This window comes from Carex rostrata, chromosome 21 (assembly GCF_964058835.1).
Source record: "Carex rostrata chromosome 21, lpCarRost1.2, whole genome shotgun sequence".
Lineage (NCBI taxonomy): Eukaryota > Viridiplantae > Streptophyta > Magnoliopsida > Poales > Cyperaceae > Carex > Carex rostrata.
The window spans coordinates 2,066,762-2,080,334 of NC_135938.1; the positions used below are offsets into that span (position 1 = coordinate 2,066,762).

Consider the following 13,573-nt stretch of genomic DNA (forward strand, 5'->3'; position numbering starts at 1 on the left):
TGGAGTAAGCAATTTAATACTCATTAACTCTACCCCACAACCAGGCATGATCTTAGGGACGTATAAAGCATACATGCTGCTGTGCTTATTGCAAGTTAGCTAGCTAGCTAAAAGAATATATAAAACCTAACGACCGATACACGCAACCTTTGTGTGTGTGTGTGTGGAGCAACAAAAAAATTTAACAACTGCGCCCATGTAGCACCTAAAGCTTGTTACTCCCTAAAACCCAAGCCCAATACTTCCATAATATCATTGAAAAAGCCCACAAACAATGAAGGAAATAAAAATCCACAATAACCAACAACCCAACACCACACCACAATTTAAAAGAGCATCTGGCATGCAACAAGTTTTTAATCAACGAAAATACACAAATAGCAGTTACATAACTCCTGGTGAAATTAACATCTAGACAAAAATGTTGAAATGCCAAACTACAGTCCATGCTAATAATAATACACACAAAGTATGCTACAACACAAGCATGGTAGGTACTAATATAAAGCCAAAAGAACAAAGAAGAATAGAGAAGGGCTAGGCTGAGTGAGTGGGTGAAACTACTATGCACACGCTAAAAGTGGTCGACCTTGAATTTCCACTCACCTTTGAGGGTGTTGTAGGATATGAAGTAGGCCCCCTGCTGGCCAGATTTTTTCTGTAACATTTCAGTGTACTTGCGGATCCTGTCAGGCTCAAGGTACTGCTGCCCAGTCTTCTTGTTGACCCACTTGACATTGAGCAGGGTGACCTCGGCCGGCTTGTTGAGCCCCTGCCCCACCGGAGGCTTGCTGCTCTCGTCCCGGTAGACCACCACCTCACGGTTCCCGAACTCGATGATGGCATCCAGGTCCAGGCCACTGACATCGGTCTCTCCATAGAACATGATGCTCCCGTACCCTTCCCTCCCTACAACAAAGTCCTTCACCCGCCGGCAGTACCCAGGCTCTGCACGCTCCCTCTTTTCCAGTTCGGAGATGCGTGGCACCGTGTAGTAGTCCTCACGTGTCAGCTTTGGCAGCCTCAGGGAAGTGCCCGCCTTATTTGAAGTTGTGCTGCCGTTAACCTCCCTAAGGGACTTGACAGGGGTTTTGTTCTGCACCGCTGTCTCGAGGTGGTGGTCCAGCCGAGTGCCCATCCCCCCATTTACTGTTCCTGCTGGCATCAAATTTGAATGCAATGAGTGTCACTCACTATGATGGGATGTTAGAGAGAGAAAGAGATTGGCAGTTGCTGCCAAGGTTTTAAAATTGTGTAGAGAGAGAGAGAGATGCATACTATCAGCATGTTCAGTCCAGGGCTCTTCTTCTGGTCCAAACCCTGACGACAACCAAAATGAAAACAATTTCAACTCAAAAAATGCCACACAAGCTTGAAACCAGAGCAGCTTAAACCTTTATAGGTCAACACAAAATTTAACCAAATCAAAACAGAATATGATGAGAGAGAAAAGCAGACCATTTGTGTTTTCAGTAGGTCCATCTGTTGATAAGACCTCGGCATCAGTGCTGGTGTAAGGGGGCCACTGCTCAATGGGACGGAGAATGAGGGATCTGGGGTTATCTCTAGGGATTAAAAATGCATCAGCTTTAGGGGTCGATGGCACTTCATCTTCATCCGCAAAGTAAGGCACCTATTTGTTGGTTTGGTTAAATTAAAAGCACAGGGAAGTTGAGATTATTTTCAAGTATTAAATAAATGACAATATGGTTCTAAAAAGGTCAAATTAGGCACACACGAGAACATGCATATTACCCTTGGGCCATCCGTTTTGGAAGGATATCTACGAGGAGGCAGCTTTATTCTCCTTTGAGAAAGATGCCGTGGTACCAACATCGACGATGTTCTAGTAATACCCGAAGAAGCCTTGTCAGCAACCTGTTTAATTCAGTGTAGTTCAAAGTTGACCACCATTTCATTACTAGTATATAAAATGAAAGCTACTTATTGTCTAAACCTTGGAGAGAAATATTTACCGGCATGCTTGAAATACCATACTGAACAGAGGGGGTGGAACCCACACGGCCGATGGACATTGTTGGCATGGCTGGAAGAGCCCCAAAAGGATTTGTAACAGCAACCTGCTGAATGGCCCCATTACTCTGAGTAGCCGACCTAAAACAACACAATGACAAAGTATCATATTTTTCTACCTTTTAAATCTAAAAAAAAAAACAGGTAATGTCATAGAACTTGAAATTCGAGAGAGAGAGAGACTTACAATTGGCCATAGGCATTCTGACCAAAATTGCCACCAAAGCCAAATCCACCTGAGCCAGCTTAATGTACCAAAAAAGAAAACAACAAATGCTTGTTTTAAAGGTTAACAAACAAACAAAGATAAGAAGAGAACTCTGAATGCAAAAGGAACCTGATTATGGATCAACACGAACCCAAAATTTTGACTCTATCCAATTTTCTTATATGATCTAAAACAGTATGTTCAATAAATACTCTTCTTCTTTTTTATGATCCAGAGAGTCCAAAAGCAGAGCCGAAGGTGTACATTTAAAAAGCCAGAATCACATACAAATAGACAAAGAAAAGATTTCTGAACGTTCAGTGGGCATTTCCAGAGGCACCAAAATAAAAATCACTAGAGTATAAAATACCTGATGGGGTCTGACCCAAATTGCCAAATGAAAAGGCACCCGAGGATTGAGCCGGAGCAGCAGGCTGGAATGGGGTAGACAGGGTAGGCTGGGATAATACAACAAATGAAAGTACAAAATCATTAGTACAAGTTCAAGACATATAAGAAACAATATTCATCAGGGAAGTTCTTATCTAAATCAAACAGAATGATATAACTACCAACAAAGCTGATGCATGAGGCTTACAGTAGTCTGGCCAAACCCAGATGGGGTAGTGGAAGGAAACAATGAAGAGGTGGTGTTGCTAAACATACTCCCCCCAAAGCCAGTGGAGGGGGTATTGAGTAGGTTTGTCGATCCAAATGCAGGTGTAGTTTGCTGAAACCCAGGTGCAGTGGCAGGCTGACCAAAAGGGGACGGATTCTGGCCGAATGAAGGTGCTGATGAGTTAAACAGCCCCGACGACTGGGTCCCGCCGAATGTTGAGCCAAAAGGGTTGGATCCAGTAGCTGGAGCAGAGCCAAAAGCAGTACTGGTGCCGCCAAAGAGAGATGAAGAGCTGAATGAGGGGGCAGCTGCAGAGGAGGGGGCGCCAAAGATGGAAGGAGTTGTGGTGGTGGCGCCGAAGGAGGTCGAGGAACCGAATGGGGAGGAGGAGGCAGAGCCGAAGAGCGGGGTGCTGGTGGACCCAAATCCAGTCGAACCAAAACTTGGGGTGCTGGTTTTGGGGCCAAATGGGTTTGATGGGGTTGATGATGAGAAGGGGTTAGAGGCTGCTGTCTGCCCGAATGTGCCTGTCGCACCGAATGGGCTCTGCTGTGTAGGGGTTGTCTGCCCGAATGCACCTACGGGATTTGGATTAGGTCCTCCTGACACATATTTTACATGCAAATCAACATATGATCAGCAACCAAACCATTATAATATAATATGAACTGGTGTACAAATACAAAAATCTTTATATACATATGAAATAAAGGAAAATGCAAAAACAAGAGAGCAAGAAAAGAAGACCTTTATCACCACGCTGATAATCCTCCCATCTCAACTCCTCGTGACTCTTGTCTTTATAAGCCGGCATGGCTGAAATGGACTCCAACTTAGCAGTCTGGCCCGTCGTCCCACTGGCACCTTCTTCAGGTGTTGGAGTGAATGGAGTTAACCGGCTTCCACCTCCTTGGGCCCCAAAACCGGTTTGTTGCCCAAAACCCGGGCTTCCATAAGTTGGGGTTGTTGTTTGAGCACCTGGCCACCATCAACAGCAAGTTTTTAAAGATTATTTAATGCATGCACGAGTAATTTAAATATTATCATCAAATTTAATATGTGCAAGAAAATCAGTACTCAGGAGAAGAGTTCACTTGATACATTTTCCCTATAAAACTGATATAGCTTCAAACAAAACATAATGATGGCAATTATAGGACTCAATCCAAACCCTTGTTCCCCAGCCTAATTCAACCACTAAAATCAATCTTGGTGAAGAGATAAACAAAGTAGCACATACCAAATGGAGAGCTCTGGGCACCAAAAGGGGAAGTGCTGGTTCCAAAAGTAGACCCCGTCTGGCCGAATGCTGGCGTCGACCCAAAGGAGAAAGATGGTGTGCTTGCTGCACCAAAAGCTGGTGTGCTTGACGCGCCAAAAGACGGTGTGCTTGAAGCACCGAACGCTGGTGTGCTGGATGCGCCAAATGCAGGAGTACTTGATGCACCGAACAAAGGGCTGCTTGAGGCACCAAAGGCGGGTGTACTTGAAGCCCCAAATGCTCCTGTGGTGTTGCCTATCAAATAAAAAAAATAACAATAATATTGTCTATTAGATTAAACATCCAGAACAGACCACAAATAGTTCAATGCAATTGTAAAGTATAACTGTGTATATCTGAAGACACGATGATGTTGGAAGTATTGAGAATATATAAAAAAAAGAGTAATAGTACATACCGAACAAAGAGGTTGAAGTCGACCCAAATGCAGGGGTTGACGAAGCACCAAATGCGGGGGTTGACGCAGCACCAAATGCTGGAGTTGATGAGGCACCGAATGCAGGGGTCGATGAGGCGCCGAATGCAGGTGTTGAACCAAAGCCAGTGCTACCAAAGGCAGGCTGCTGCGTTTGTTGAAAAGTGGAGCCAAAAGGAGTGGTAGACTGGGTAGGTGATGACCCAAACCCCCCGAAAGCTGGCTTCTGCCCAAACAAAGAACCTGTGACATTGGAGAAAGAAAATAATAAAAAGCAATCCATGATTCAATTCAACAGGAAAAGGAAAAAAAAAAAAAGAATTACGAGGCGGATGGACAGGCAGACGAACCTGAAAAAGCGGAGGAAGAAGCGGCTCCAAAAGCAGGAGTGGTGGGAGCACCAAAAGCAGGAGTGGTGGGGGCACCAAAAGCAGGTGTGGAGGAAGAGCCGAACATTGGAGTCGAAGATTGGCCAAAAACACCCGTTGATGTCCCCCCAAAGATAGAGCTCCCCGATTGTGCCCCAAAAGGGGTGCTTGTGGGGCTGCCAAAGGGCTTTGGTGCAAACGGGTTGTTCTGGTTGGATGGTGGCGTCTGACCAAACGGAGACGTGGACCCGAATGGGCTGCTAGAGGACTGCCCAAACGGGCTGTTAGAGGACTGCCCAAACGGACTGCTCGAGGACTGCCCGAATGCTGAATTGTAAACATTGCAATATTGGTATTAATTGTCAGATCATCACAAATAAATTGCAGTTTATACAGGAACCCTTACCTCGAAAGAAAACCAAATTACTATTAGGCTAAGTATAAGAGGAAATTTGTGAACAGCTAATCCAATCACCAATAGATTTCAAATTCAGTCATAGAATAAAAAGAAAAGAGGCCCCTTGTAGAAAAGAGGAACCAAACCCTAACGGACATGGACACCGAGATTTGGGGATGCAAGAAGGGTTAGTACATTTAGACCAAGAAATCCTAGAGGCAAAGAAAAAGCATAGAGCATTCTTACGATTGGTGGAGCCGAACATCTCCGCTGCGTCGATTTGGTTCGCCTTGCTTTGCTTTGCTTTCGTTTGGTTTGCTAACAACGAAGGCAGAAGGGTTTGCTTCTTCGCTTCTGGCGATCGGCACCGGGTTTAGGCACCGTCAAAGACAGATCGAATGGCACACCGCGCCAGAGGAGGCGCTTTGAGTGCTATAAGACTGTTGAGGAAGGAAAAGCGAGAGAGAGAGGGAGAGAAGTTTAGGTCTGGAGAAAGGAGAAGGCGAAAGCGCACAAACTTAATCACGCAAGGGCCTTCAGCTTAAATTTTAAGCTGGGTGTTCATCGGTTCAAACCGAACCGAACCGAATTGATTTAGCATTGCAATCGAACCGAACCAAAGTTTTATTTCGGTTTGTTCGGTTCAAACCGAATTATATTAATTTAAAGTAATTGATTTATAATAAATCAAAGTATGTTAAGATATAAACTGAAGCATTAAGAAATAAACTGGAATATTAAGAAATAAACCGAAGTATTTAAAGCAATTGATTAAGAAATAAACTGAAGCATTATGAAATAAATTGGAGCAGTCCGGACCAAATTCATAAAATATAAAAGTTCAGTCGGTTCGGTTATTTCGGTTTTAAAAAACAAATCGATTTGAACCATTAAACAAAAAAAATGAACCGTTTAGTCCAAACTAATTCGGTTCAGTTCAAAACCGAATAAACCAGACCCAATAAACACCTCTAGGCCTGTAGTGAGGTAGCCTTGACAAATAAAATTGAAGAATAATTATTTTAAGATGGTTTTTAAGTTAAACCATGTCAAATTATAATTTAATAATTTCGACAAGCTTAAAAGATTAGAGAGATAAATAAGGACTAAAGAAGCAATGTTAAGCTCTATAAAGGGAACAAATGTAAAGCTTGTGAAAATACTAAGAAATTTTAAGGAGACTTAATCTGGCAAGGGATTTTAGCTTAAATTTTAAGCTGCAGTGAGGTAGACTGATCGATAATAAAATTGAAAAATATTTTTGTAAGAAGTTTATTTTAAGTTAAATCAAGTATAATTTAATAATTTGATTGAGATTTAAACTATAGAATAAAGGATTTTTGTCACAGTTAAACTGTCAAATATGATTTAATTGAATCAGACGAAGATTACATAAGCTGATTTTTAAGTAGGCTTAAAATGTAAAAAATTAAGCTAATTATCAAGATTGGGTTAATGTTTAGTTTACGCTTGTGACTTAATCTAAAAGAACTAGAATTAATGAGAAAATCGCTAAATTATCCCAAATTAGGCTTTCAAATTTTTAAACCCCAACCAAACACCACCTAAAGAAGTAATATTAAGCTCTATAAAAAAATACTTGTTTGACAAATTTAGAGCTTCTAAAAATACAAAGAAATTTTAAGAAGACTTAGTTTTTTCTCGTCAAACAGCACTACTATTTTAGTAGTAGCCCAATCAACAATAAAATTTTAAATTGGCAAGGACCTTTAGCTTAAATTTTAAGCTGTAGTGAGGTAAGCCCGATCAACAAATAAATTAGAAGAGTGATCTTTTTAACAATATTTTAAGCTCTATAAAGAGACAGACAAATAACTTAAGGACTAAGAAAATGTTATTAAGCTCTATAAAGGAAACTTGTTTGACAAACTTAGAGCGTCTTAAAATACTAAGATTTTAAGAAGAATTAAAGTATTTTCTCATGAAACAGCACCCCCTTTATTTATTGGTGATCCGCATTGGACAGTTATTGGGCTGTGTAGCTACAAAATTAATAAGTACAAAACATTCGTTAACAAAAAAATCATATTTTCTGTAAGGCCCATTGGGCCAATTTTAAAAAATCATATCTTCTGTTACTTGATTTTTAGTATTGCTTTTCTTCCATTTACACAAAATTTGGAACATTTTAACTTGATTTGCTTATTAGCGTTTCCCAGTACAATTAATTTAATATTTTTTGCATATAACATCTCGAAGAAAATATTCTACTCCATGTACAAGAGTTCGGATTACATATTTTAAAGTGTTTATAAAAATTTAGAACAAACAATTTTAAATAATAAAATTGTCTTTAAACAAATATTTCCACGGAGAATTTACATGCCCAGCTAATAAACAATGAAACTCTAATCTTGCTGTCAACCAAGAAAAGCTTCTGATTTAAATTCACGCATCTCTCAGTGTTATAGATAGAGATAGTGGTACTGACATAAGAGAATTATATAAATTTGAGACGTGCACTCAACATTACTGAAAAGCCCAAAACAAAATATGATTGCTATACTGATTACAAGCCTTAACTAATACAATAATTTATTTCCAATTTATGAACAAAATATATAAAAAAAAGTTATACACAACCTACTTACACTTCTCTGTTTTGATTTACATAATGAAACACGATGCATATCACCGGAATTAAATACAAGGTAACAGTGAAATATTATCAATGGTATTAATTTAAGCAGAAGCTATAACAACATCCCCAGAGAAACGTTGCATGCTGGATTTGCATGCGTGAATGCGGGTGCACACATCCTGTGTTTCTAGAAACTTCTCAAGCCTCGCCAGAAACAACGGACCATATGTCAGTACCAATCTCTTACACTGAGTGGCAATAAAAAGGAAGCACAAGTGAGTGATGGATTTAATTAGCAATTCAATTTTCTGGAACTCTTCAATAAATTGAAAACTCACCTGCTTTACATAATTATCAGTCTTCTTGCATTCTTCGAGAAGTATCTTGATAATTTCATACTGCCAATATACAATAACAAGCTTAAGAGAGTAATTTTATCAACAAAAAAGTAAATGAACTAAACAGTAAATCTTAAAGAAAAACCTGAGTGTCTGGATCTTTGAGCTTTGTGGCAATTTGTTCAACCGCCTCCTCACATATCGAGCAAGTATCCTCATTAAATTTCTCAATCTTTTTATGAATATGAGTAGCCATCGATACGTCCTCAGAAATGCAGAAATGTGTTTTTTCACAAAATTTCTCTGGGCTTATTTTCTTTATCTCAGAAAATAACAGAGGGGAATAATAATCCACCAGTACAATACACTGCCATGACAATACAACACTAATAAATTAACTGAGAAGCACAGTTTCAAACTAATAAATTCCCCTGTATTAGATGCTAATGGTTTGTTATTAATGACCACGGCATCCTGAAGCACAAGAAAATTACAAGAGTAAAAAATGGAAAATTTCATAAAACCTAGACTAGTAAGGTAAGATACTTTTGGTTCAATTGTCATTTGAGTTATGTGGCATATTATCTATTTAATGTTTCAAAAGTCAAGTAAAGGAAGGGATCAACTTGTACTGACAGAAAAATTTTCCACATACCTTCTCCTCAAAGTTATCTAATTTTGCACAGTCCTGATGAAGAAATTCAATGATCTCAGCTTCAGTTTGATTTTTTTCAAGATATGAGAGGGCATCTGTTGCAACCTTTTTGCAAGTTTTGCACCACTGTGAACTTTTCTTACTTACAACCAGCATATTCTCCATCTTAGTTGGCTTATAATTATCACCTAGCATGGAAGAACGCACTTCTTCATTGTACTTAATTTACAAATATTAGATAATGTATAGCTAAAAAATAAATGCACACAATGTCATCACACCTTCGACAAAGCTCAACCATTGTCTGGCATCTCCTTTGCATAATTTAAATCTATCACAGAGATCATCTGGGCTTATATCCTCAACCTCCTTGAACAGAAGGGGTACGTAATAATCCACCATTGTAATACACTGGAAATGAAAACATCAAAGGAAATTAGCATACCAACAAATGACAGGTATGACCTTATGACTACTTAAGACCAATACACACACCTGCTGTTTAAGGTAATCTAGTTTGGAGCAAACGTGGTAAAGTGTACTAAAAATCTCAGTTTGCGTCTCACTACTAGAAAGATAATCTATAGCTTCTGATGCATATTGTTCGCATAATTGGCAGAATTGTGAGCTTTTAACAGTTTCCACTGGTAAAATGATTTCTTCTGTAGGTTGTGATACTTCAGCTGGAACAACAAAATGATGTAAATATTAACCATGAAAGTATAGCTGATGTTGTGTTAGGAGCATAATTTATATAATTTGGTGTAGTTTTATCTGTGGCCTTTTGTTGAAATATGATACAGTATGATGTCTTCATTTTATGCTTTTACTCTGTCAGAATGTCTAAGCTTCTATAATTTCATTACCAGAATCTATTTTTGACATCTAATGATGACCTAATTAGCCAAGTTCACAACTATAAGAAGCAACAACAACAACAAAGGACAAAATTTAAAGCAATCATTGGTCTTCAGTTGGGTTAGCTAAAACCATTATTGGATGGGATGTACCCCTTACAGTTCCATTATTATTTTTATTTTGTTTATTTTTCAATTGGATTGTTGGCATAATGGCATTTGCATAAATCTAGGAGAGCATGAGGCAGAATTTTGTGAAGCAGAAAACATTAAACTGTTATAATTCCTTGTTTAGAGCTTCCAATTTTCTTACATAATGTATTCTTGCTTTAACATAGATCGTACCATCTTTGGTGACTGGTACAAGCTGGTTGGTACCTCTCACTATTTCTGATTTTAATGAAATTGATGGGGTATTCCCCCACTATTATAAAAAATAAAAATAAAAACATAGATTGTACCGTAGCTTTTAATTTTCAGTACCATTGACTCCAATGTGTGTTCTTAATTTGAATGACATGTCATATACCCTTTTTCTTTAGTTATTTGTGCCCCTAAAAGCTTGGATGATATTTACTTAAAAATGTAGTTCTCAGCCCTCAATAACAAATTTCCAAAGACATTGATTTACATGGTTATGGGAATGCTATAATTTACTGCTAATGGTATGAGAGAACTGTACTTTTAGCAAGTATAAGTCGAGAACCATTCTAAAGCAGATCAATTATCAATTACTAATATGAAATAATTCGATCATGAAGAACTTGTAACAATATCAAGTGGAGAAAACTGAGTTTTGAGACACATCAACACAACATGAAAAAAAAAAAAAAACAATGTTTGTTTAGATGAACACATCAGAAAATGATTTGCAGTATCAAAATTAAATTAAATTAAATTATTTCAAGGGGTGAGTTGTTCAATAGTCAATAAGGCCATGAGCCTATGAGCAAAATTTATGCAAACAAAGAGCCCTTCAACATCTAAAATGCTCCAATGTCGCCAAGTCTTATTAAGTCTAAGTTTATGTACCAAACAACTACACATCTAATTTTAAATTTATACAAAATGGGATTTAAATTGATACCTAATTGCATAACTGAATAGGAGTTAAAATCAACTATGATATTAGGGGTTTGATTTGGGTTCGTCAGTGTTCAATTCATGTACATGTCAGTCTAATGGCGAACCAGGAATTTGTGCTGGTATTGGTTACCAGAATAAAATACTTTACCCATAGTTTGTGAAGGCAGCATAGTTCTAGCATTGGTCATTGCAAAGCAGAAAACCAGTGCAGAAAAGAACAACATCTTCTTGTATGACGCCATTGAACCTATGCACAAATTACAGAATAGCTAATTGCATAATACAAAAAGTAACCAAAACCAGTAGTAGATCCCTCAAACAGATTATAAATTAGAAATTAACATCATTGAGATCTAATGAAAGAGAATTTCATATTACTACTAGCCTGTGAAATTCCGCAATTGGACCTAGAAATGACAATGAATACTTACCTAGAATAACGATTTTAGAAGAAACCTTTCTCTTCAATCGGTCGACTGAAAGAGCAAGAGGGGTGGACTCTGTACAGGAAAGTGATAAGAGGTTGAGAAAATAGGAGTAGACATTGATTGATTGAAACGCAAATCAGAACTTCGCTTGCATAATTTCCCAATAATTGATTAATTAATTAATTAGGTCATTTTCGTAAGGGAGGATCTGTGGAAGAGAATAATAGCATAATTAATGCCGTCCTTCGTTAGGTTTAGAATGCGTCACTTTCAGGGACATAAATCTGCTGTTATTCCAAAGGGATCACAGAACCCTGTTATGTCTATCACAACAGTTCAATATTTTTGTGCCCGAATCTCGATAAAGATCAACGGCTGATATTGGAATAACAGGGTCTTGTGATCCCTTGGGAATAACAGCAGATTTATTTCCTGCTTTGCGTCGCGTGCAGGTCTGGACTCTGGATAATCATCCGAACGTGTTGGTTGTAACTTGTAATTCACCAATCAAAACGATTCACCAATCAAAACGAGTATTAGACTCTTCATGTATAACTGTCACTGTCACAGAACTTTCTATCGGAATCAGCCAATCAGGTCTTCAAAATAAAACATAACGTTAAAAAGGTAAAAATTAAAAATCGTCGACAGCAGGGTTCGAACCTGCGCGGGCGTAGCCCAACAGATTTCAAGTCTGTCTCCTTAACCACTCGGACATATCGACTTTGTTTTCATCTAACTCATTAAATAATATTTATACAAAATATATATTAACTATAGGCCCAACTAGCCTAGGCCCACATATTATGGGCTAATAATTAGGTTGGGCTTCTATTGAAAATTCTGGACAAAACTTCGCTTACGTAATTTGATCATCGACTTGTAGTTAATTAATACAGTCCCTTTTATTTTGCCTAATTTTTGCATCGCACTTTATGTACACTTTTTGTGCACTTTTTTTTCAGTAATTGTTGTTGATATTTTGGACTCTTCTGGATGATTGCACTAAAATAGGTGCAAGGCCTAATGGCTTTCAAGCGGTTATATATCAGGTAACTATTTTAACAAAGACAAAAAAGGTTGATAATGAGTCTATATATGTTGAAACACTTCAATCAAAATAGGCACTTTGAATCTACTAATCACAGCCTTCAGAAAATCACATGATTTTGATTCAAGTGTTTGTCGCTTGTAACGAACAGAAACTCTATTGATGTTGGATGTGACTACCAGACAGATTTGTGTCTTCTTTTATATTTAGTCCTTCTTTTCTTTAAAAAGAAAGAAAGAAAGAACGAAAAGTCTATGGTTTACAAATTACAAACAATGCACATGCAATTGGTTTATCTTTTACAAACAATTAATGCACATGCACCATTGCTTCAAAGCCCTCTTATGTTGTCATGGAGACTAATGAAGATCAAACACATGGTTTTATGGATCATAAATCATTTGTATACTAAGCAAGCATTCCTCTTTTGAGTCATGCGTGATGAATTTATTAAGCAACTTCAACTGTTGCTAAAATACAATCCATTGATCCTTTGGTCGGTTATATTATATGCACAGGCGAATTTGTACCAGTACCGGTACCGATCCATCCATATTATACTAATACTGAGTCATGGTAATTCAAATAATTCAAGCACGATATTTTTTTAATAGATAATATATTAAAATTGATTTTAGTTGTTTGATTGCTAAAGCATTTAAATTAGGGGTGCAAACGGATCAGATAATATCCGACTATATCCGGATTCGTATCTGAAAATTAGATACGGATATCCGATATCCGAATATCTGTGCGGATACGGATACGGATATGGTTTTGAATTTTAATTATTTGTATCCGAATAATAGATATATACCATATGGTTTAACATATATTATGAAAATATTTATGTATATATCTACGGATATCCGACATCCGATCCGTATCCATCTAATGTTCAATCCGTATCCGTGCGTATCCGTCTAATATGCGATCCGTATCCATATCCGAAAATATAAAGACAGATATGGATATGGTTTTACCACTATCCGATCCGTATCCGATCAGTTTGCACCACTAATATAAATAAAGAAAATTTAAAATTAAATTTTTATTGTTTTAGTATATAAATAGATTGAATTATGATAAATGAGAGCTAGACATGATGGGGTCCGCTGGGCTAAATCTATGTTTTCTCTATTGAATTTGAAGGTTAAAATAATTTAAAAAAATTGATCATCTGATAAAATTACTTTGAACTATTTAATAACTTGTCCTTGTAATTGATTAATA

General features: G+C 37.7%; 2 protein-coding genes and 1 non-coding gene across 4 annotated transcripts; all 3 read right to left on the reverse strand.

Annotated features, from left to right (window-relative positions):
- Nucleotides 1-323: 323 nt before the first annotated feature.
- On the reverse strand, nucleotides 324-5,845 carry LOC144573004 (nuclear pore complex protein NUP98A-like). 2 transcript variants are annotated; one of them, XM_078322659.1, is made up of 13 exons: nucleotides 5,570-5,845; nucleotides 4,909-5,253; nucleotides 4,541-4,801; nucleotides 4,102-4,377; nucleotides 3,609-3,839; nucleotides 2,841-3,463; nucleotides 2,613-2,700; nucleotides 2,222-2,279; nucleotides 1,977-2,115; nucleotides 1,756-1,878; nucleotides 1,459-1,633; nucleotides 1,279-1,320; nucleotides 324-1,155 (listed from the first exon to the last, which is right to left on the reverse strand). In XM_078322659.1, exons 1-13 carry the CDS (start codon nucleotides 5,586-5,588, stop codon nucleotides 575-577), a joined length of 2,961 nt encoding a protein of 986 aa, XP_078178785.1. In that variant the 5' UTR covers nucleotides 5,589-5,845; the 3' UTR covers nucleotides 324-574. The 2 variants fall into 2 exon arrangements, with proteins under 2 accessions (XP_078178785.1, XP_078178783.1); XM_078322657.1 differs by having other exon boundaries at nucleotides 324-1,158.
- Nucleotides 5,846-7,813: 1,968 nt separating this feature from the next.
- LOC144573510 (uncharacterized) lies at nucleotides 7,814-11,467 on the reverse strand. Its single transcript, XM_078323293.1, has 8 exons — nucleotides 11,293-11,467; nucleotides 11,010-11,108; nucleotides 9,414-9,601; nucleotides 9,200-9,329; nucleotides 8,919-9,106; nucleotides 8,409-8,630; nucleotides 8,264-8,323; nucleotides 7,814-8,173 (listed from the first exon to the last, which is right to left on the reverse strand). The coding sequence occupies exons 2-8, from the start codon at nucleotides 11,101-11,103 to the stop codon at nucleotides 8,027-8,029; spliced, it is 1,029 nt and encodes a 342-aa protein (XP_078179419.1). The 5' UTR covers nucleotides 11,104-11,108; nucleotides 11,293-11,467; the 3' UTR covers nucleotides 7,814-8,026.
- A 464-nt stretch (nucleotides 11,468-11,931) lies between these two features.
- TRNAS-UGA (transfer RNA serine (anticodon UGA)) lies at nucleotides 11,932-12,013 on the reverse strand. The gene has a single exon. It is a non-coding gene; the product is annotated as a tRNA-Ser (tRNA).
- Between the last annotated feature and the right edge of the window lie 1,560 nt (nucleotides 12,014-13,573).